Here is a 25,059-nt window from a genome sequence, read left to right as displayed (position 1 = left end):
AAATAATTGAAAATGAAAGGGAGAAGTGACTTTACGTTTATGACGTCGTGAAGGACATATATGTCCCTCTCGCAGCCAGCGGTAAAAGGACATATATGTCCCTGCCGCAGTCAGAGGGTTAACACCCCCGCGTTTTATCATTTCTAACAAACAAATGAATTCTATAAAATAGTGTCAAGCATTGTGTTGTAAATTTAATCGGCAGGTTTTTTTTGTATTATTATTACAATCGGGTTCGTTGCCGGGTTGGGCTGTTTAACTGTTTGGTTTGATTCGGGGTACAGAAGACGGTAAGAAATGATTTTTTTGTGTATAACAGTGCATTCTTTTCACTTTTTACCAGCGAATACAGAATAGACTTGGCGAAATTACAGGAGATGAAATGAAGAGTATTATTTTACCTATTTCCTATTTAATTTCTATATCAACTATATATGTAGTGTCCGGAAATATCCGTCCCCGGTTTTAATTTTAGTTTTTATTGTTTGTTTCCGCCCAGTCTTTGTTTACACAACGTGGTTTACACTGTTTGCGTGTTTTGTCCCCTCATGGAGTAAGTTCTGTTGCCATGTCTTCTTTTTGTGTATTAAATGATCGAATACTCTTTAAATATTATGTACGCTGTGTGTAGTTTGTAAACATTCTGTATAATTTGCATATTTCTGCATTTCTATCATCTGTATTTGTAACTGGGTCGTCGTAAATATGGCGGACAATTTGGGTCATTTTTATATATTAACACAGTAATGGTTTAGAGTAATTTTTCATTGTTTTTATCCTAAAAGTCTGTTAACAACAAGTCCTAATTACAGCTTTAATAAGTCTAGTCAACATTGTCATTTGTCAATATTTTTGTTGTGAAATTGTGTATTGATTGTGTCTAAATGTGTGTTGTCTTATTTGTAGTTTTTTACCCTCTTCCGAGAGGTTTGTGCCCAAATAAAACATTAAACAGTACAGTAAAAAATCCATTACCCGGACACAGACTCGTCGACAGTATGGTGGATGCTCCGGCATTAAGACAATCTAGGACCATCACTTCAGTAGGGATGGAAGAATTCGATGAGAAAGTTAACAGACACGTTTCTAAATTGGGAAACATTAAGAGAGACATTGATTCCATTTTTATGGACATTGCTGAAAATCCTGTCATGAACCTCGAACGGGCCAAGATGTACAAAACCTCGCTCACCAAATTTATGAAACAATATGAAAAAGCTTCGGGAGAATATGCGGCTTACTTACAGGGTCAGCGGCATGAAGCTGCTAAGAGAGAGGAAACCTCGAGGGCACTTATTGCAAATGTACTGCAAGAAAAAGTTTCAACAGTATTGAAACAGTTGAACTCCATACTTCCAGTTCCTAGGGCGAAATCACAGATGTCCGGGCACAGCCACATCTCCGCATCGTCACATCTCACATCTGTGATACTCCAACACACAGCGAAAGTTGAAGAAGCCCGCGCAAAGCTTAAATACGCTAAGGAAGAAGCAGAGTTGATGAGAAAAGAAGCAGAGATAAAGGCAGCCCAGTGCTTACTTTCGGTCAAGAAAGAATTTGATGCGGCAAAATCAAGTCTAAGTGCTATTAAAATGGTTCTTGATTATGACTCTCTTGGAGAAAGCTACATACCACCATGTGAAGAGGACACAGGTGAAGATGACCTGGGTGAGAAGGAAGACGATGCGTGCGCAATTGAGCAGCCCAATCCTCAGGATCATGATGAAACTACTGGTCAATATACAGAAAATCCAAGAGAACTTCTGAACACTAGAACAGTTCGACATCACAATCACTTTGAATCTACAGACAGACCAAGTGAACCGGTTAACCTTAACACCAGTGTATGCCCTGACCATATTGAATATATTCCGCGTTCATCGATGGAATTGCCGCAGCCACGCACTAAGCATATTGAACATACTCTACCTACGCCAACAGAGAAAACGCAAACACTGTTGAACCCAAACGCTCCAGAGTTTGTTGCTGTTAATCAAGATAGAAACGTTTTAAGTGAAACCAATGAACTGGCTAAGTTGTTAGCAAAAAAGCAGCTTATACCCACAAGACTTTCTACCTTTGATGATGTTCCAGGACACTACTTTGTCTGGAAGTCTACATTTGAAAATGTGACTGATGAACTTGGTGCTTCCACAATGGAAAAACTTGACCTCTTGATTCAGAATCTTGGAGTGAAATCGAAGCAGCAGGCCCTCAACATTCGTTCAGCAAACCCTCGTGACCCCTCTAGAGCATTGGGTCTGATATGGGAGCGGCTTGATTCGAGATATGGAAGCCCAGAGAGTATTGAATCTTCCCTGAAGAACAGAGTTGCAGCTTTTCCTACCTTAAAGAATACAGACAGGAGTGAACTGTTTGAACTGGCAGATATTATCATGGAGATAGAATCCATTATGCAAGACGAGAAGTACACGAAACTCTTCGCATATTATGATTCGTCAGTAGGCATAAACCCGATTGTCAAAAAGTTACCTGTAAACATTCAGGAAAAGTGGACGAATGAAGCAAACAAGTATAAACAGAAACACAGTGTAGTTTATCCACCATTTTCTGTCTTTGCTACGTTTGTGAACAATATTGCAAAGATCTGCAATGATCCCAGTTTCATTTATGACACTACCAATAGTGCACAGCAGGGTGATGGACTTAAGCGCATCAGAGGGACAGGTTTTACCAAAACACAGATATCTTCTAGGAAAACAGATGTGACCACAGAGAGCTGTCCAGTCCATGGCACCAACCACACACTCAATGCGTGTCGGCAATTTCGCACAAGGCCGCTACAAGAAAGGAAGGATTTCATCAGAGAAAATGGCCTCTGTTTCAAGTGCTGCGGACCAAGGAAACATATACAAGCGAACTGTAAAGTGACTGTGAAATGTGACATTTGTAACTCTACAAAGCACCCATCAGCACTTCACCAGGACTCAAGGATGTCTCCAACTGTGAAAGCTCACGAGGGGGAGAACTCTACTCAAGCAGTGAATGTGATGAGCAAATGTACTAAAATTTGCAACACTCGTGGAAACACATCAAAATCATGTGCCAAAATAATACTAGTGAGAGTGTACCCTCAAGGAAGAAAAAATGTGTCTAGAGAACTCTATTGCATGATAGACGAACAGAGTAACCGATCTCTGGCAGTCTCACAGTTCTTCAACGCCTTCGGAGAATGTGGAAGTGAGATGGAATATGTCTTGTCCTCTTGCGCTGGTAGATTCAACACATCTGGACGCAGAGCTTCTGGGTATGTGGTGGAATCGATCGATGGTTCTTGTGCTTTGCAGCTACCTGATTTGATCGAGTGCAATGATATTCCTAATAACAGAGAAGAAATACCGTCACCTGAAGTGGCACAATGTTTTACACACTTGAAGGATATCGCACACTTCATACCACAAGTGGATGAACGCATCAACATAGAGTTACTGATTGGTCGTGACCTCATTATGGCACATCATGTGTTGGATCACAGAATTGGGAAAAACGACTTACCTTATGGACAACAATTGCCACTTGGGTGGGTTATCATTGGAAACGTCTGCCTCGGAACAGTTCATAGTCCGGATGTTGTCAACGTCAACAAGACCGCCATCTTAAGTAATGGACGTCCCACCACGATGATTCCGTGCGATAGTGAGATCAAGATTGACTTTGACTCAGTTTTCAGAAGGACTGAGCAGGATGAGAAGCCAGGATTATCAATTGAAGATAAAGACTTCCTCAAGATTGTAAGTTCTGGAATACAGAAAACAGATCAAGGACAATGGATGGCTCCACTCCCTTTCCGATCTACACGGAGAACGTTACCAAACAACAAGGAAGCAGCTGAACGACGTGCCAGATCCTTTGACGCAAGTCTGAAGCACAATGAACAAAAACAACAGCATGTCACAGACTTTATGCAGAAGTTATTTGATAATGACCATGCAGAAAAGGCCCCAGCGTTGGATGAAGGAAGTGAATGCTGGTATCTTCCGCTCTTCGGAGTATACCATCCCAAAAAGCCAGACAGCATAAGAATGGTTTTTGATTCTTCAGCCAAGTTCCACGACGTATCTCTTAACGATGTGCTGCTCAAAGGACCTGATCTTAGCAACAGCTTGCTAGGAATTCTTATGCGATTCAGAGAGGAAGCTGTAGCTGTGACAATGGATGTAGAACAAATGTTCTATAATTTCAAAGTAACCCCAGAACACAGAGACTTTTTGAGATTTTTTTGGCACGAGGATAATGATCTTAACTGCCCACTCACAGAATATCGTATGACAGTGCACGTCTTCGGGAATAGTCCCTCTCCCTCCGTGGCCACTTATGGTCTCAGAAAATCAGTGGAATCATCCAGCGAAGATGTGAAAGAACTCATAAACAATAACTTCTACGTTGACGATGGGCTATTGTCATGTAATAGTGAAGAAGAAGCCATCAGCCTCGTACTCAGGACCAAGGATGCACTCAACGAAGGAGGGAAGTTGAGGCTCCACAAATTTGCCTCAAATAGCCGAACACTCCTCGACTCATTTCCGTCAGAGGACCTAGCCAAGAACCTGAAGGATCTCAACCTTGGTACAGCATCACTACCACTACAGAGAAGTCTAGGACTTCTATGGGATACTAATTCAGATGTCTTCCTATTCAAAGTATCAGAAGAGCAGAAACCTTTCACCAAACGTGGAGCATTGTCGATCATCAATAGTATTTACGACCCGATAGGTTTTGCACAACCAGTTATAATTAAAGGCAAGATATTGCTGAGAAACATGATCTCTTCCTCATCAAAGTTGGACTGGGATGACCCCTTACCTGACTCTCTCTACAAGGAATGGAAATCTTGGGTGCAGTCGTTGCCGGAGTTAGAGGAGTTCCAGATTCCCAGACAGTATAGTTCCCGGTCATTTAAAGGCGCACAGAAGCGAGAGGTGCACATCTACGCAGATGCTTCTAAAGAAGCCATTGCAGCAGTAGCATTCTTGAAGTTGTATGGCAGCGATTCAGATTCATGCACTACAAGCTTTCTTATGGGAAAGGCAAAGGTTGCTCCATCTAGTGGACACACAGTACCTAGACTCGAGTTATGTGCTGCGGTTCTAGCCGTTCAGTTAGCTGATGTCATTCATGAGCAGTTGAAGATAGACAGAGAAGATTTTTCTTACTACTCTGACAGTCAAGTTGTACTCGGGTACATAACAAACGAGAATAGAAGGTTCTACATTTATGTGGGAAATCGAGTGAGTCGCATCAGAATGTCAAGCCAACCCTCGCAGTGGAAGTACATAGCATCTGAACTGAACCCAGCAGACGTCGCAACGAGAAGCGTCAAAGCATGTCAACTAGCGGACAGCAAGTGGATCAAAGGGCCAGACCCTTTGATAGATTCTACATCTAATCTGGATCAATACCCCCTCATTGAACCAGAGACAGATAAAGAGTTGCAACCAGAAGTAAAGTGCTGTAAAACTGAAGAGTCGCAGGACAAGAAACCTATGCATGCAGGTGTCAATGTTACAAGGTTTTCAGACTGGAGAAAACTTGTGCGAGGAGTAGCATATTTGAAGAACTTCATCAGGAAGTACAAGGGAGTAAACACTACTAAAAATGTTGACACAAATATTATCTCGGAAACGGAGCATTTCATAATTCAGATGGTTCAGAAGGAAGCCTTTGGACCTGAGATTCAAGCCATTAAAGAGGGAAGGTCACTGAAAAGAAGCTCAATCTTATCTTTGACACCAGTGCTCGGTCCAGACGGTCTCTTACGAGTTGGCGGAAGATTAAAGGACAAAGACTTTATTGACAACTTGGCTAAACATCCAATAATTATCCCTAAGAACCACCACCTAGCCAAACTACTCATCCATCATTTTCATCGCAAGGTCTCCCATCAGGGTCGACACCTTACGGATGGAGCTGTGCGAGCTGCTGGATTCTGGATAGTGGGATCCAAGCTTATGATTTCGTCCGAGATCAACAAATGTGTCATTTGCCGTAAACTCAGAGGGAAACTTGGTTGGCAACAGATGGCGTGTTTACCAGAAGACAGAGTGACGCCTTGTCCACCATTTTCATATGTTGGCGTGGACACGTTTGAACCATGGGCCATTGTTCATAGAAGGACCAGGGGCAGTTCAGCCAATCAGAAGCGGTGGGCCTTATTATTTACATGTATGGTGACTAGAGCTATACATATAGAAGTCATAGAAGAGTTATCCAGTGCGGCATTTATCAATGCCTTGAGACGCTTCATAGCCATTAGAGGACCAGTAGTGCAGTTTAGGTCTGATCGTGGGACCAACTTCATTGGGGCTACACAGGACCTGTCCATCAATGCAGAGTTTGTGGAAAAGGGACCCGTTGGTACCTTTCTATCCAATTCAGGAACGTCTTGGATATTTAACCCACCTCATGCCTCCCACATGGGAGGAGCATGGGAACGCTTAATAGGAGTATCACGCAGAATACTTGACTCTATGTTACTTCAGAGTCGAGTTGAACTTACCCAAGATGTCTTAGTCACTTTCATGGCAGAGGTATCAGCCATAGTGAACAACAGACCGCTACTTCCTGTGTCATCAGATCCTGAATCTCCGAGTCTACTTACACCATCCATCTTGCTAACAATGAAGACCTCGGCAGACATTGGACCATTTCCAGAATTTGGACCAAAGGACATACGTGCACACTGGAAGCGAGTACAAATACTAGCAGAGGAATTTTGGAAAAGATGGAGAAACGAATATTTACATACCCTCCAGGTGCGTCAGAAGTGGAAGGAAGACCGTCCAAACTTGAAGACTGGGGATGTCATCTTGATGAAGGACAGTGGAAGTGCGCGTAATGACTGGCCTATGGGCATTGTGAAAAGAACATTCCCAAGTGATGATGGTCGCGTCCGGAAAGTCGAGATATGCGTTGTGAAGGACGGTGTACGCTCTACATATGTGAGACCAATTTCAGAACTTGTCACGCTTTTGGAAGTGTAATGACATTACTAAACAGTTATATCTGTGTGCTATTTTCTTCATAAATAAGAGTGCATTATAACTAACAGTTAATTTGTTTTAAAAGGTAGTGAATTCTAGTAGAAATCAGAGGGGGAGTGTAGTGTCCGGAAATATCCGTCCCCGGTTTTAATTTTAGTTTTTATTGTTTGTTTCCGCCCAGTCTTTGTTTACACAACGTGGTTTACACTGTTTGCGTGTTTTGTCCCCTCATGGAGTAAGTTCTGTTGCCATGTCTTCTTTTTGTGTATTAAATGATCGAATACTCTTTAAATATTATGTACGCTGTGTGTAGTTTGTAAACATTCTGTATAATTTGCATATTTCTGCATTTCTATCATCTGTATTTGTAACTGGGTCGTCGTAAATATGGCGGACAATTTGGGTCATTTTTATATATTAACACAGTAATGGTTTAGAGTAATTTTTCATTGTTTTTATCCTAAAAGTCTGTTAACAACAAGTCCTAATTACAGCTTTAATAAGTCTAGTCAACATTGTCATTTGTCAATATTTTTGTTGTGAAATTGTGTATTGATTGTGTCTAAATGTGTGTTGTCTTATTTGTAGTTTTTTACCCTCTTCCGAGAGGTTTGTGCCCAAATAAAACATTAAACAGTACAATATAGTTTTAATTTCCTCTGTTCTTTTATCTCTGATTAAAGCATGACATCTCGTTTACAATAGCTCTGAAATAGTTGTGTGCTTGGAAGCTTTCATAGAAAAATACAAACCGGTAGGGGACGTGTATTGCTTATGCAATACTCTCAGAATGCTTGTTTATTATGCGCTTCGATGTGAACAATTGTAGTTAAAAACTATTTGCTTTATTGAATATAGTAACTTATAAGATAATCTTATTTTTCCCCGTGTTCATAAATCAGTCATACTTACTCACTATAGTAATACTGATGTTGAAGTCGTACTCAAAGTAGTGGCATCTTGCTATTATGCAGAAAGGCACTCATATCCGTATACGTAGGACTAAGGTGCACTCGTTTAACACAGTAAAGCTTTTTATTTGTGTTTTTTTGTCCGATTTATTATTTACAAGCAATGGTGTTAAAGCTTATAAAACATATAGAGCATCAACTGATGAAATAAACAGCAAGTTAAGAGTTCACCGGGATATGAACTTGGTTGGTCACGGGATCAAATCCTGCATGTGAATCCCGAGAGGCTTCTCAGAAGAATTTTAATCACTTACTAACCAAGTTCATATCTAGGACAACTTTTTAAATCGCTCTAATTGCTCTTTTTTTCCTTTTATTTACGTTTGAGAAAGGCAAATTGTGTAGATTCATAAACATAACAATATTTTTTGTGTATAATAATGCAACCGTCAAACTATAAGCGCGTGTGGTGATTATTGTGACGTCATAATTTTGACATTTTGACCCGTTAAAAAATTCACACAGAAATAAACGTTTGTTGCTTTTCTATAACTACATATTGGGAAACATAGTTGCAAATGTTAATATAAAGAAAAAATAAAAACGTTGATTACACCGTAATTATCATTTAACGAGGCCGGGTCTAATTTGTTCTGCCCTAGATTTTTGAATGTATTTTTTTACTTGAATTTCTACTGATATAATTTTTTTAAAAATAAAAAAAAAATAATACATTTACCACATCGTTTGTTTAAGGGGCCATCTCAAAGTTTGTTAATGTTTATCATAGGACCCTATGGGATTTTGCTTGGAATGTATTAATTTTGCACATTTTTTACATTTCTGCCCTAGGTATTTTTTTCTGTTCTACATATAAAAGTTACTGCTAAAAGGCATCAAATGGTTAAATAAAAAACCCTTTTATGTGCTCTTAAATCCTGGTAACCCTACATTACTATTACTGTTGAATATAACCTGAAGCACATTTGCAGCTCTGTTCTGCTGCTACCTTGATAAAGAAAAACTATGGCTTGTGTGAAGAGCATTTATTAAAAATGCCAGATGAAGTTATACTGAATATAAGAATGAAAATGTGAGACTGCATACATTTAGTAAATTATCAACAATGCAGCAGAAGGTGGGGCCCAAAAAATAACCCACACCTTTTACAAAAGGAAGTTATCCATACCAATCAAACAAAAATAATAATAGTAATATTTAGTAAGGAGGATAGAAGGGGTGGAGGTGGGCAAAACTTCCGATGCAAGTTAATTTGGAGCCAAAATTGAAATATTTAGGATCAGGCTAATAGCCTGAAAATGCTCTTACCGGTATGAGTATAAAAACCCCAAAAGACCCTTTAAATCCTCATACTGTACAAATATGACTAATTAAATGTAACATAGTAGAAAACTATATAATACCTAAACTATAAGTATTTAGATCACATAAATTCCTTTATATACATGTACATAAATACACTTATGTGCTCTTAAATCCTGGTAACCCTACATTACTATTACTGTTGAATATAACCTGAAGCACATTTGCAGCTCTGTTCTGCTGCTACCTTGATAAAGAAAAACTATGGCTTGTGTGAAGAGCATTTATTAAAAATGCCAGATGAAGTTATACTGAATATAAGAATGAAAATGTGAGACTGCATACATTTAGTAAATTATCAACAATGCAGCAGAAGGTGGGGCCCAAAAAATAACCCACTAGAGGAACACTGAACTGCATGAGAAGTGTCCCTCGCCCCACCCAAAAATGTGCTTCGTTTAACAGTAAAGATTCTAGTAGAGAATCAAAAATAAGAAATTAGTCTATCCCAACTTATGAAAATATTTCCTAAGAACATTAAGAACAGTGGTTAACTAAATTTACAGCAAAAAAGAGATGCAATAACATGTGTTAATTTTGACATGCATGCTCACTGTGAAATGAAATACATTGTTATTGCCCTAGATAACCCATTTCAATAACCATAAAGTTTATTAACTAAGACATATTTGGAATGCATCCAAATGTAAAATGTACATGTTTAAACTGAAACAATTGCTGTAACAATGCAAAACAAGCCCCTAAATGTCCATATATCTAAACATGTAAACATCCATGTACACTTCCCTTGACAACCTTAGGTGCCACCTCAGTTAGTCACCTCCCAAGCAATGCTAATTAAGTGATCATGAAATATGTCAGCCCTTTTAAAAGCTGGAGGTAAACAATTGTTCTACTGAAAAATATTCTTCACACATTTCCTGCCAAAGAAACAAAATTAAAAACACGTGAACACACCTACATTTTGATGTTAAATACCTTGTAACACCCGTTACACATCTTACAACTTAATCCCAATTACTTTTTCGAATATGGGGGTGCCACCTCAGATAGTCGCCCCTTAATATTAAAATTAAACCTGGAACATGATAAATCTTTGTCATAAGACTTGTTAAAATAAAACCTGAAAAGTATATAAACTATCAAGATGATAAATCATCAACTCGCAACACTTGGGTCTCATGCCCTATATTGTAAACATCTATTACTTCAATACAATGTACTTCTTCCCACTTTACTCTAATAAAACAAAAGGAAATTGCAAGATTTCAACATCATGAAAATAAAGAGCCACCGATAATGGATACTGCCTCAGTCAGTTATCCATTATCAGTAGACCCTATATGACAAATATCCTACATTGTATATGTGTTAATCTTGTAAAACAGCAAACCTGACAATATGAGATTTATTAAAACCTCATACAGACACCTGAATGTTAAAAAGACTCAAATACATAGCCAGTAATAATGGATACCGCCTCAGCCAGTTATCCATTATTACTGGACCCTAAAAAACAAATATCCCAGAACATTATTGTGATATAGAAACTACAATGTTGGAAACAAGGACACCCTGATATATCTCTGAAATGACTCGGAGTGCCATCTTCCCATAACTCTTATTTGTGAATCTGAGAATCCCTGCAGGTGAGCCTGAGTTGCTGCTCCTATTCTGAAACTGTGTGCTTTGAATTTATGACTGTCCAACTTTGAGAACTTCAGAGCCGATTTCAGCACCTTGCAGAATTCTGAACGGGATATAGGCCTTCCAGAGCCATAGCAAAACAGAGGTCCATCCTTCACACCTCTCACTTTGAGATAATTCTTCATGATTTGCACAGGACAAAATTTGCGGATTGGCTGAGGTTTGATTTCCAGATGCACAGGATTTTTCCCCAGATTATGCTTGAAGTTGGTCATTGTTATGATCATACAACTTGCTTTGGCTATTGTCTTGAAGGATACATTACTCAAAAGCAGCAAGTTTGGGTTAGAATGGGAGCGAACTGTGATTTCTCCTACTCGGAGGAAAGCATAAAATGCTATTATAAACATAGCCATGAACAAACATCTTTGGTAACTAGAATTGGCTACATGAGGCACGGCTACTAAAAGGTTTTCCAGGATATCCAGAGTAATAGGCTGCCTCACATCAGGAGAGCTGGCCAGACGCTTTGCCCCACTTAACATTTTCTTTATCAAGAAATGATTTGAAAAGTCTGGAATATTAGACATTTTAAAATAATATGCCAGCGCTGCCAAGTATGTTGTTATCGAGCTTGGTGCTTTGCCTATACTAAATAGATAGGAAACAAAACTAATAATGTGTTCGAGAGAAACATCCTTAATACTGCATGTATTGTAATAACTTTGCATGAATGTCTGAAAACAATTTAGGGCCTGCTTGTAGACAATCATTGTATTAGGGGCTAAAGCTGCCTCAATCAAGGTAACAGCTGTGTTTTGGATAGCTGCAAAAGGTGGCTTGGTATGGCTGTTGGTTCGTCCTCGCTGTCCAATGACACCTCCAGAAATTTTTTGACCTGTAACTGTGAAAGTAAATCAGGTAGAGTATTGAACAAACCTGGAATGTGTTCTGCAGAAAACAATATATTGTACTTCATAAGTGCCAACACTAGTCTTCTAACCAAAATCATGATTTTCGAATCCTTTGATGTCTGTGCATTTACTATGTTGACCACTGCAGCATTATCAGAATGGAAAATCACACATGAATTCTGCAAAACGCGGCCCCATACTTCCACAGCTACAACAATTGGAAATAATTCTTTCAGAGTAATATTATATTCTTTCATACTCTCTGGCCAAGCTCCATAGAACCATTTCTTCCAAACACAGCTCCAAAACCCCAAGAGCCAGCAGCGTCAGTATATAAATGTAACTGCTCTGATGTCTTCCAAATGTGTTTAAACAATATGGATTTCCCATTGAAATGATTAATGAATAATGACCAAGCCGCTAAATCTTGCCTACTCTCTTTAGTAAGATCCTTGTGATGATGTGGCTTTGCAATACCTTTAGTAAGGTCTATAAGTCGTCTTAAGAAAGTGCGTCCTGGTATAATCACAAGACATGCAAAATTAAGCAGTCCTATTAAAGACTGAAGTTCTCTTAGGCAAACTTTGCGTTTGTATTTCACTGCATCTATTGCTTTTTGTAGCTTAACCAATTTGTCCTCAGGAAGCCTAATCTCCATCGCCACAGTGTCAATCTCAATACCCAAGAACACTAAATTTGTATTTGCCTGAAATGTCTTTTCCTCCTTTAAATAAACACCTAAGCTCTCACAAATAAGTCTGAAAACTAACAAACTCTGATTACAAATTTCTGATCCAGATGGACCGATAAATAAGAAATCATCCAAAACATGTACTATGTGTGGAATGTGACCCTTTACCCTACCAATCCATTCTAGTCCTGAGGAAAATTTCTCAAAAATAGAACAAGAACTAGCGCAACCCATAGGTAAGCATTTATCAAAGTAAAAGCAACCATCCCACTGAAAACCCAGTAATTCATGATCCTCTCTGCAAACAGGTACGATGCGAAAAGCTGATTCAATGTCAGTTTTGGCAATCAGGCAACCCTTACCCAATGAAACAATAATATTCATAGCATCATCAAGAGTAGCATAATGGACTTTTGTAAACACTTCTGGTATAAAATCATTAATAGAACTGTTTTCAGGAAAAGATAAATGGTGTATGAGCCTAAACTGACCCTCTTCTTTTTTTGGCACAATACCAATAGGGGAAATTTGGAGATTATCAAAAGGGAGTGTAACAAAAGGTCCCACTATTCTGTGAGCCTCGAGCTCTTTTTGTAGTTTTTTGTTCACAATAACAGGGTTCTGCAAAGCCGACAAAAGATTTTTAGATGACCTGAATTGTCTTGGTCCCTCATAATGCAATTCAAACCCGTAAGTAAAACCTGCCACCAGATAATCTGCCATAGCAGTATCATAGCCCTTTAAAAAATACTTCAAAACTTCGGGTCTTACTGGGGTTACAATTTCATTGTTGTTTTGTTGTTCCCAAAGAGGAGTTGACACTTTGGTTCTTAACGACTGCTTGGGTTCTGCATTTTGTTTTAGGGTGGTTTTTCTTACATTCTGTACAGATGTGCTGAAATTTGCAGCGCTCAAGCTTGCAACCTCCCTCTCTATTGTAAGACCAGCAGATACCTCTTGGTAATTGGTTTGTAAAAGCTGATCTTTGTCCAGGCCTTGTACGAAAGGAACGAAAGGACTGCTTGTTTTCTTGTCTGGATCTCTGGGCCTGCAGCATGAACTCTACATTAATTTTACCCCATGGAGTACCCCTTATCTGTCTATCCATTCTTATTTGCTTATCATATGTTTGCCATGACACATTTCCCGATGCAGCCATGTCACGTACTGTCTCTGCATGTTTTATGAGATTTGGTGTTGCATTTGGAAATTTCTCAGCATATATGCCAACAAAGCGCAAGAAAGCTGTCGTCCATTGAAAAATGGAGTTAATAGACTGCTTGGCCTTTTTTGGTACTACCGATATGTTGTCATTCTTCTCGAGTTTAAATGTATAGTTGCTACTCTCTGGACCAGGAACCAAGTTATTAGGGAGCAATACCGCGAGATCAATAAACTGATCCTCCCATATTTTCTGTTTCAACTTCTGAGGAACCATAGCCGAAATAGGGGTTGACCAAGTAAAAGTATCTATTGCCTCACTGGAAGCATACTCATCATTTGACCTTTCTATCTCTTTAAATGTAATCTCTGAATCAGACTCACCATCCAAACTCTGGGGGGACTCGCTCCTGTCTGGAATGGCGGGGACAGCTCTGTCCTCTAATGCTTCCAACACCGCCTGTGTTACTCTCTCTACCAATGTTTCCTCCTGATGATCAGAGCTCTGATCTTTTTTGGACTTTGCTCCTTTTCTTTCCGCCGAACCAGCTCTTTTTCTTTTCACACCAACTTTTGGTCTAGGCATCATGCTGTAAAAAACTGTACCCTACAGCTGAAGTTTTCTATGACTTAATGTAACCAACCCTTATTCTTGATACATTGCCTTATCAATAACAGTAAATTCCTACAGGATCTAAAACCCAACTTGAACTTTATCCTAAACCCCAGTGAGTCCTTCCAATGTGTGAACAGAGATTAAAATTTTTGGATTTATTTGTGCCTATTCATGCCTTTTAACAATTGGAATCACACCATCAAACCTAAATTTATAATACATCAAAAATTTTATGTCATTCAGTAATGACTTAAACCATTGAAAAATGTAATGTAAGTACAAAAGTAATGGCAAGTACATGTACATTGGCTCCGTTAACCACAAGTTTCTGACCTACAATCCAAAGCACAAATATGCTAAACCAAATATGCTATTAAACACATATCCCACGATTCAAAATAATGGTTACCAAACATATATATTAAACCAAACTTTTAGAAATTGATAACCTACAACTATACCATACATGTAGACCTAGCAGCTTACCATAAAAGAACTCAAAATTTAAACCTATCTATACATATTTGTTCACAAAGCTAACCAAACTTGTACTGCAAACTCAATATGCATGTAAAGTATGTATAACTCACCCCACATTAAGGTAACCACCTAACACTCAACCATGTAGAAGCTAATTATCTAAACACCTCATAGACTAGTCACACTGGATATGATAACTGATCACTAAGCCATATGGTGACCAATAAGTAAACATATCGTAACACCACCACACTGGATATAACATCATAGGTAAACCGCCAAACATAATCCAACTACATCAGATATTACAACGTTGCACCTAAACCATAAAGGGGCTCCTTGGTAAGCCATATATCATAATCCAACCGTACTGGACATGACAACATAGCACCCAACCATAAGGGGGCTAAATGGTTACCAGAAGATCCAAGCATGCTGGACATAACAACATAGCACCCAACCATATAGGGGCTCTTTGGTAAGCCATACACATGTATATCATAATCCAACCAGACTGGATATGAAAACATAGCACCCAACCATATAGGGGCTAAACGGCTACCATATGATCCAAGCATACCGGATATTACATAACATAGCACCCAACAAACTAGGGGCTATTTGGTTTACCAAGTATCATAGTCCAACCATGGGGGATATCACCATAAAACACCCAATAGTATAGGAGCTAAACCGTCCATCATATATTAGTACATACAGATATTGGCCAAAACAACTAACCTACACTCAAGCCTATAGCAATGGACCATGCGCAACACCTGAGTCCAAACGATAGTAAATATTTTGTATCAACAACATGAACAATATGATTAAAGTCATTACAATTTAACCCTACTTGGTATAATACCTATGTTCAGTGTATGTCGTACTAGAACAAACTGCGAATATCAACTGTGAATCTAAACTTATATATTTGAACCCTTTATGTTTGTGACATTTTATATACTATTTTTCTCCAGCACTAAACACTGAGCTTTCATTTTCCACAAGCTAATGAAGCTATAGGCTATTAAGTCCTGAAACCACTGATGCTCTGACACTGTTGTAATACTTAGGGTAGCCCTGAGTCTCATTCAAATGCACACCATCCTCACAAAAAACCATAGCTTTATTTTCAGGTGACCAAAAGCCAGCATGGCGCCAGAATCTGACTCCTGACAAAAAATCTCTTCCTAGCCTCTCATCCAAAAGCCTGTTAACTAAATCTACCCTAGAATTGAACCACTCTGAGTCAACAGCAAATCTACCTGGTTTAGTGGGAGGCTTCCTGTGCAGGATTTGGTATACGCAAACTCTGCGCACTCCCCGACCTCGAAGCATCTCTGTAAAGTCAACTATTTTATCAACTAAATCATGTACTTCTACATCAATACTGCAGAGATCGTTAGAGCCTATTTGCAAACACACTAAAGCTGGTTTAAACTTATCCACCTCCCGGATACCTCTCTGAGAAAGTCTATCAATCGTGCAACCCGAATAACCTCTGTACACAACGTGTTCACGGTTAAGTCCTAAGTTAGGTCTAAAATTCACTGAGTGATTCAAAAACCTATGCAAGCGCACGATGAATGAATGTCCGAGAAACAAAATTGTATTCTGCATGTCCCCAAAAAATTTAGATACTCACAAAAAAGAACAACACCTGCCAAAACTTCCGATGCAAGTTAATTTGGAGCCAAAATTGAAATATTTAGGATCAGGCTAATAGCCTGAAAATGCTCTTACCGGTATGAGTATAAAAACCCCAAAAGACCCTTTAAATCCTCATACTGTACAAATATGACTAATTAAATGTAACATAGTAGAAAACTATATAATACCTAAACTATAAGTATTTAGATCACATAAATTCCTTTATATACATGTACATAAATACACTTACCTCCTGGTTTGTTCCAGGCGTCTTATCAATGTTGTTTTTTGTATGCCAAATTTCAGTCCCAGTTTGTCAGATAATGGCTATTTTTTATTTGAAAAAGACGGAAATGGTTATCTTTATAGTAGTATTTAAACATTCCGACATATTGAAGTAATGAAAAATATATAACATCACATATTAAGGGTCATTAATATAAAATACATGGCTACTGTCTTGAAATATATGAATTAAGCTATATATAGGCGGGTTAAGAAAACGTGACAGAGGGCTAGGCTTTCTGAACCCTCTTCATGTTTTCGACCCAAGCCCAAATATAGCTTATACTGCGAGACATTTATGTTTATTCCACGATATAATATCAATTTTACGCATCAAACGAGCTATTTTCAACAAATTTCGCTGAATATCTGCAGTTGAAACTACCACGCCATGGCGTCAACAAAGAAAAAAGATGACGTCACAATACAAATGAAACGCTGCGCGAAAGCGTGCGTACTCGTTCTGTACTCGGCCTCGTTAAAACAACGTGGATTAATTATTTTCATAATTTTACAGAATTAATATTAGTGTTCGTTAAGGTAAGAAAAAGGTATCAAAACAATAAAAAAAGAACGGATTTAACTGATCTATTAAACAGGCTCATTTTATTTTCCATTTGTTCTAGGTTTTTTATTTGAACATGCACTTCCATGACTCTGAATTGCTTTGGAATATTGATGACAAAATATTACATCAGAGTATACACTGTGACAGTTAAACATACCTCTTTTGAGAATATAGCACAATACAGATCGATTATTAAGAGATCCAATTTACACTACTCTTTTTACTCTATTGTTTAAACAAATATTGTAAACAGTCAATTACAATTCGTTTTAAAACAAGGCTTTACATACAAGAGCTAACATTTATTCTTCAGGTAAGAACGTTTGATTACCATGAAACTATAATTTGTGATAAAATATAATTGAAATATATTATTTTTTACAACAGACATAACATCTAAAACAGGAGAAATATACATATATTTGTAATTAAGATACATCTATTTGTTTTGTGGGAGACACTAAAGACTACCAATCTTGTCTTTGATCCATTTGGTAGAAAAAGTCGTACTCTGGATTACCCATAGAAGAACCATTGTTTTCCAAAGAAGGCATTGTACTGTATTCGTTATCTAAATCGGGTTCGGGGTTTGAGTTTCTGCCTTGTCTCAACGTAGAATAAGAATTATCTTCCAAGTAAGAAGCAGTTCCATATTCATTGTCTTTTGTATCCTTTGTTATATGTTTTTGTCTACTAGAATGTAGATGGTCATATTCTTCCTCTTGTTTTTCCACATAAATACCGTCTTCTGCATCCATACGTCCCTGGTTATTATAAGCTGGTGTTGTGTTAGTGACGATGTGGTCATGTCCTTGGTTTTTTACATTATTGTCATCGTAAGTACTATTGTCAAAGACATTTGGACGTTTTCCTTGTTGATTTGATTGCAGACATAATAAATTTCTACAACAAATACTTATATTTGTAACTTCTTGTTAAAACGCCCTCTCGAGAATTTGTCATTTCAAACAAATGATAATGCATTAATTATATACATGCTACACACAGACGCCTGGCGTTAAATACTTTTATAATTCTTTTGATAAAAGTACCCCATATGTACTAATTAACAAGATACACATCGCCCATTATAGAGATTCCCATCGATTGCTAAAAATACTTTAGGTAAGGTTTCAAAAATGTTTTGGTAGATCACAATTATATAAATCTGTGTTTATTTTATTTTTTTCTTTACAAATTTTTAGGTTTTTTTTTTATAATCATGCATAATATGCAGGCTGTGTGCTGTTGGCTTTATTTAACTGCTTTTACGACATAAAAACGTTGATCAGATAAAACAACAATATAAACTAATATCAAAACCTATTTCCAAATTAAAGAGAGCCGTGTATTTTGCAGAGCAACGTTTTTTTATGTATTTTAATATATTAGTTTTATATAAGTAAAATAGTTTTCGTGTAATCAACTTAGATACCGATAATTACGTCATTCTTTTCACCATAGTCTGTCCCAGGTTGCCTTTACGAATTTAAAAAGATGTGCATATACCTCTCAAAGAAGATGAGTACTAGTCTATTGAATGAATAAAATTTGAACCCTGTTATATTAAAAGTTACAAATATCGAATAATTTAAGAAAATGCGCTACCTAAATATCTTGGGACAGAGTGCAATACTTTTTCTGGATCTGTACATTTTGTACATGTATGCCTATCACAAACACATTTATCGGAAACGAATAAACCGTACTTACCGTCGTTTTATGAAACACAATATCAGGAAAACTACGGATGTCACAACTACTATTCCAGCAATACTTGCACCAATGACTGTTGTCTTATTTTCATCTAAAAAATGAATTGTAAAGCCAAATACAATTTGCCTGAAGGCTATATAGAATCTAATTTTTAATACGGTAGTTAAACAATATCGACAAAATAAATAATGTTTATGTCATTTACACGAGTGGAATTAAGACAGGTTTCTTGAGTTATGAAACTATAGAGGGTAAAAAAATCTACTTTCAATATCACACTCTGGACTTTCTATGATTAGTTGTTTGATTTTTAGCCGGGCTCTGGCTGTAGGCAGGCAAATCGCCCTTGTTACTATAAATAGCACAACTTCAAAAGTAAACAAAAAACCAAACAGCGTCAAAGTGAAAGCTCCCGCTATACCAAATAGTTAAACAAAGAGCCACGTTTTGTCAAAAGTGTTGGCAGTTTGTTTCTTTTTTTTAATTTCGAGAGAATTGTTTATCTTTTTTAGTTTTCTTATTAATAAAGTGTTTTAAAAACAGAACAATGCATTTTGGAAACATACAATATGCATGAATTTCCATGAACTACTTTGCTGCGCGGTGAAGAAATTGGGATTGAATATATAACGCTTGTTGCAAAAATCAAGGCAGCAACTGTTGAACTTTTTTCTACTAGACAGACATATTTTTGTTAATAGCCGCTTACAAAATTTGGTCGCTCTATGACGCTTTGCCTACATTAAAAGCATGAGAGAGAGAGAGAGAGTAAGAGAGAGAGAGAGAGAGAGAGAGAGAGATTGAGATTCAGTCTTTACTACACAATATGCATAAAGACACACCAAAAGAGCCCGGTTCTCAGTACTTCAGTACTTTGATTGATATGCGTTACCTAATTCGGAAGACGGTGTATCAGTTGTATGACTTATTGCTAAATCACTCTTGGTGGGTTTCCAGGGTGTTAAAGATATGACAGGAGTTGTAGTTGAAGTACTTCTTTTGCTTCTGGGTGATGTATTTTGGTCATTGGTTGAGGACGAGATGTCAAGACTTAATTGTGGCCGTACAGATTTTGTAGTACTTTTTATTTGTTCCGTACTGGAAACATCTCTCTGAGCTAAGATCAAAATTAGAGATTGTATTAAAGGGACTGAGACACGATTTGACTTTAAATTTTCAAATTGTATTTTTCAATTTTCAATATTTATAATGATAAATTTAGACGTTTGTAATGTAATGTCAAAATTTGAAAGTCAAATATCAAGTCATTAGCAAGATACAGAGTTCATAATTCTTTGTTTTGTGAAAAAAAACTCGAATATTGTCTTTTTTACATATGTGTTGTATTAGTGTAAATTTCAATCAAATGTACCCTTTTTTGTTGATAATAGTGTTTATGAAGATAATGAATAAGTTTAAATTGTTTTTGACATACCATTTTGTCCAAGAAATGGTAATTCTCTACATTTCATTTTTTATAAACAACTATAAGCCTCGAGCTTTGTTTACATAACAATCAATTAATTCTTACTTCTGTATCTCGCTTGTAACTTGACTTTAACATTTAATATTTTGGTTAATTATTTAAAATGCACCAGTAAACCATTTTATACATTTAAAATAAAAATAAAATTTTTGATCTCAAATCGTGTCCAAGTCCCTTTAAAATACTGACATGATCTTGCATATGAAGATGCATGCCAAAAACTAGATGTACATCATCGTTTATATAAATAAGCAAACAAAAATAATTTTATAAAATTTTTAATTATATTCACATGTAATGTGTATCATATCAAATTGAGGTAAAGACACAGCATTGCATTTCTGCTTTAAAAAATCAGGCTGACATACCGTTTGTGTAACTATATACCAATTCAATGTAATATAATCAAAGATTTAATTATAAGGTTCTGGCTACCCATAGTCACTAATTTTCTTAATATTACATGCATACATATATCTAGCTGTAAAACGCAAAGAGACACTAAAAATCGGTTGCTTTGGGTAGCCGCTGCCATAGTAGCAAATGCGAAAGATGAAAAAAAAAAAAACTATCAAAGACATAAAAGAACTTTTACACCGTATTGCCGTTTTTTTCGTGGAACACAAATTTGACGGAATTGGGTCTACAAGGTATTCAATTAATTTTTGCGGATATAATTTTGGTGAATCCTTTACCATTCATTAAAAATCTACTGTCAGTTTCTTTTTCATAGTTTACCCTGGCTTCACAAACCTTAATAATTTCAATATAAATAACTAAATGGTATTTATTACATGCATGAAAAAAGTATACTCTACTAACAATCAGTTTTTATTTCATTGTTAGTGAAGAAACTGATATTAAATCAGTCAATTATCTGCACCTGAGTCGATAAAGGATCTCATGTCTCCTAAAACAACAAAAGCTACCATCCTTTTAACAGAGCTAATTACACACCTGAACAGGGAAAAGTGATGTGGTGTTTAAAAAATTAACTTCAGTTTAACCCTTTTTGCTTACATTAGTTATTGCATGGGATTTTGAGTACATGTACGTGATGTACATCTGTATCTGTAACACATTGTGCAAGTGTGTCTAACAATTGTCCCTTTTTATCATACTCACAGACTTTAAAAATGTATGAAAAATAATTTCCAAAACCTACATGTTTTCAACAAAATTTACATAGAAAGAACATAAATGAGTGATTTTAATTTTAGGGAATTTTCAAAAATCGCCAAAATTGGCCAAAATTATATCCATGTCCAAAAAAAACCCCAGTTATTCGGTATTGTCATTTTTCATGCTATAGAATACTTTTTTACTCACCGATATCTTGTTTACAAAGTAACGAATGTCTTTCTGTACAATTTCTTTCTTCGTAACTGATTGTGCCTTTTTTTATTTCTATGCTATAACATCTGCTCTCATTTGTTATATTATCTAAATGAAATATGAATACTGTTACAATTGTGATAATGTTTAAAATTCGTTAAACACAACGAAGCATTTTTTTAATTAGAAACGAATACCTATTTTGTATTTTCTTAATCCAGTCCAAATATTTCTGGTTGAATAAGAACAGATTTTTTCTACATCTCCAACAATATACATGTATAAGTTTTGTTTTCTACAGCGTTCCCAGTATTCATCAAATGTTGACATATTTGTTTTCCGATTTCCTTTGCCATTACTCATAACTGCAATCAAATAATGCAAATTGTATATATATATATGAAAAAGAAAGCGCTTAAGCTATATTGAACGTTTTTCGTGTTTTCTTATTAAATTTTTATCTATAACTCGCCGACCACTGTGGATTTAATTGTGTTTCAATATATATATATATATATATATATATATATATATATATATATATATATATATATATATATATATATATATATATATATATATATATATAAACATCATCTTCGCTAGCCAAGAGTTTTCATTCCACTATGCTTCCCATAAACCCTTGGCAGATCTCATTACGAAAACTCGGTGATGCGGTGGCGCTATCTAGCGAGCAATTTGAGTTGCGCCCCTTGCATAGTTGCATTTCAATCGAATGAAACAATGGGTAATATACACGCTACGGCATAAATACAACTTGAAAACATGTTGACTAGCGAGAAACATAATCAACAGTGCTATTAAATAAGAAAGAAAATTATACCTAGAGAAAGTAAGGAATGATTTAATTATCATAATATTGTTTACGGTAGGGACCTGTACCGGGAGTGAAAAAGTCGCTAATATATGAAAGCATTCATGCCATAAAACCAGGTATCGTCGTCGTGAATACTGTGGATAATAATTGAACATTAAAAACCAATAATCATAAGCAGGGACGTATATACTAACGGGATAGGCAACTTAATTCTACATTCGCCATGTTTACTTCCCATACTATCACGAGAGCTTTGCATGACAAGTTGGTAAATATTTTTAAAGCGATCCGGTTGGACCACTGTTAGGGAGGCACTGTACTCTACAAGCTCCTGATTTAAACGCTGCGATTGGATCAGTTACTCACAGCTGCAGTCAATTATAAAACGGTGCTTGTCACCGAGTTTACGTAATGAGATCTGCCAAGGGTTTATGGGGAGCAGAGTGGACCAAAAACCCCTGGCTAGCGAAGATGCATCTATTTGGTCATTTTGATTTTCGTATATTATGAATCAATTAAGGCAAAGTTAATCAAATGTCTTTAAATAAGAAATTAACAGCCGATACCTTAATTTTGATAACACTCTTGACCATGCCCTTTTAAGCCGTGTTAGGTAAAATTTTGATGTAAAAATGCGACACTATTCCTACCACAATATCCATCTGCATCTGCATTGCATTCCCTACTGGATAGCAGTTTGTGACTTGATGTACTTAGAAATTGACAGGTCAAACAAAATCCTCCAAAAGGTTCTTCAGGCAAGGTTACTAAAATCAAAATTACTAAAAACAATTGTTCATTTTCACGTTGCAACTGAAGTCACAGGTAACCAATGTCAATGAAGCTCACTAAAGGTAATATTTTTAACTTATCTTTTTAATTCGATAAATCATATCTACAACCAATTTCGATCTTTGCATAATTTTATGACAACAATTAAATGTAAAATTTAAAAACAAAAATATCAGGATACAAGTAGAATCAAATAGCTATCTTCACATGTATTAGAATTCTCTAATGATTAATTGAACGCATCCTACCGTTAACTTTCTGGTACACGCTAAAATATCGGTCTCCACCACATTCGCCATTGTTGATAGAATGCTCACACAATGTGTTGCATAGAGAACTGTTCGAAATAAGTGTGAGTTCGTTGACAGCGCACAAACATAAACAGGTATTCTCCTTGTAAAATAACCAAATAGCTATTACAGAACTGAAAGAAGGAATATTTCGACGTGATTTTGTAAGGAACACAGACAAGATTAGGTGGTGTTTAAAAAAGCTTTTTTACCCTGATCATTATTAATGGGGTCAAAGTGTGTTTTCCTAAATCTTTGACTGAATTACGATTAGGATTTACTTTTCATTTCTTTCACTGAACTAAAAATACTATCCAAAAATACCTGTAGCATGATCTTTACCAGTATTTGTCGATAAAACATCTTGAATGGTTTCAATACATTTTTATACTGTTACTAAATGTACGAAATGAAAATCTCGTAGTTATGAACAACTCTCCAATGATGTAAAATTTGAATGGGGTTATTCACTGGCTTAATAATAACTGTTGAAAAAAATATAGAGGCCAACCAGCCACAAATTATTCATTTGTGTATACTGAGTACCAACATATTAATTTATTTTAATGCAATTAAATGAGCTATTATCAGTTCTAAAAACGTTCGTTGATTTAAAAAAAAACCTATTTTAGTAAAAACTAATATGAGAGATAACAAACAGTCAGGTTAAAAGTTGCTTTCAAAAGCAACATCTACTTTGATTAAATGGATTAATCTGCTTAACGACTTAATGAATAATTAAAAGTGTATTCCGGTACTAAATCACAGCTTTTTAAAAAAGTTTTATAATCACACTTGAAGTAACACATCAACAATGACATGCAGAAAAGTATTTTTTATTCTACAAAAGCTGTTCAATCAACACATTGTAAACTGAAATTGCAGAGCTACTGTCAGGCCACTGTTTACTTAATGAGATCTATCCAAAAGTAACTTTGCAGAAAAAAGTACAAGAGTACAATTTATAAATGTGTCGATGTGATTTCGAGATTAATGATGAAATGAAATCAGACAATGGGTATACTGATAATCATTTGATGTTTGACTGGGTGGTAATATTTTTCTGATCAAATATAGGACTAGATTTTAGTTAGTGATTTATGAAGGTTTTGTATTGGTGATTTAAAGTGTCCTTGTCAAGTAGTTTAATTAGTATTAATTTTTAATGACGGGGAAATATAGACACCAGTTGGGTTCTGCCCTGTAAAGATATTATGAAATAACATTTACTATTTATGTTTAGGTAAGTGTGTATTTAAAACAACACTATCTAATGAGTGAACTAATGATCCTATTTTTGAGTATTGATGTTTGGTTGCAGCATAAATATT

The 25,059-nt window shown here is 36.3% G+C and overlaps 3 protein-coding genes across 4 annotated transcripts; 1 reads left to right on the top strand and 2 right to left on the bottom strand.

The window, feature by feature from the left end:
• Positions 1–441: 441 nt before the first annotated feature.
• On the top strand, positions 442–7,647 carry LOC117688649 (uncharacterized). The gene is made up of 2 exons (XM_034466805.2): positions 442–553; positions 907–7,647. The coding sequence occupies exon 2, from the start codon at positions 999–1,001 to the stop codon at positions 6,999–7,001; it is 6,003 nt and encodes a 2,000-aa protein (XP_034322696.2). The 5' UTR covers positions 442–553; positions 907–998; the 3' UTR covers positions 7,002–7,647.
• Positions 7,648–8,829: 1,182 nt separating this feature from the next.
• LOC117688953 (uncharacterized) lies at positions 8,830–16,659 on the bottom strand. Of its 2 annotated transcripts, XM_066085803.1 has the most exons (3): positions 16,414–16,659; positions 14,054–14,259; positions 8,830–11,801 (listed from the first exon to the last, which is right to left on the bottom strand). In XM_066085803.1, exons 2-3 carry the CDS (start codon positions 14,256–14,258, stop codon positions 10,807–10,809), a joined length of 1,200 nt encoding a protein of 399 aa, XP_065941875.1. In that variant the 5' UTR covers position 14,259; positions 16,414–16,659; the 3' UTR covers positions 8,830–10,806. The 2 variants fall into 2 exon arrangements, with proteins under 2 accessions (XP_065941875.1, XP_034318956.2); XM_034463065.2 differs by having other exon boundaries at positions 14,054–16,659.
• Positions 16,660–17,324: 665 nt separating this feature from the next.
• Positions 17,325–23,400, bottom strand: LOC136275767 (uncharacterized). The gene is made up of 6 exons (XM_066085697.1): positions 23,297–23,400; positions 22,006–22,173; positions 21,803–21,916; positions 19,880–20,104; positions 18,985–19,078; positions 17,325–18,174 (listed from the first exon to the last, which is right to left on the bottom strand). Exons 2-6 carry the CDS (start codon positions 22,169–22,171, stop codon positions 17,739–17,741), a joined length of 1,035 nt encoding a protein of 344 aa, XP_065941769.1. The 5' UTR covers positions 22,172–22,173; positions 23,297–23,400; the 3' UTR covers positions 17,325–17,738.
• Positions 23,401–25,059: the final 1,659 nt, after the last annotated feature.

The sequence above is a fragment of the Magallana gigas genome, chromosome 5, assembly GCF_963853765.1.
Source record: "Magallana gigas chromosome 5, xbMagGiga1.1, whole genome shotgun sequence".
NCBI classification, from domain to species: domain Eukaryota; kingdom Metazoa; phylum Mollusca; class Bivalvia; order Ostreida; family Ostreidae; genus Magallana; species Magallana gigas.
The sequence above is the reverse complement of the archived record's forward strand: the minus strand, read 5'-3'. Positions and strand labels throughout refer to the sequence as shown.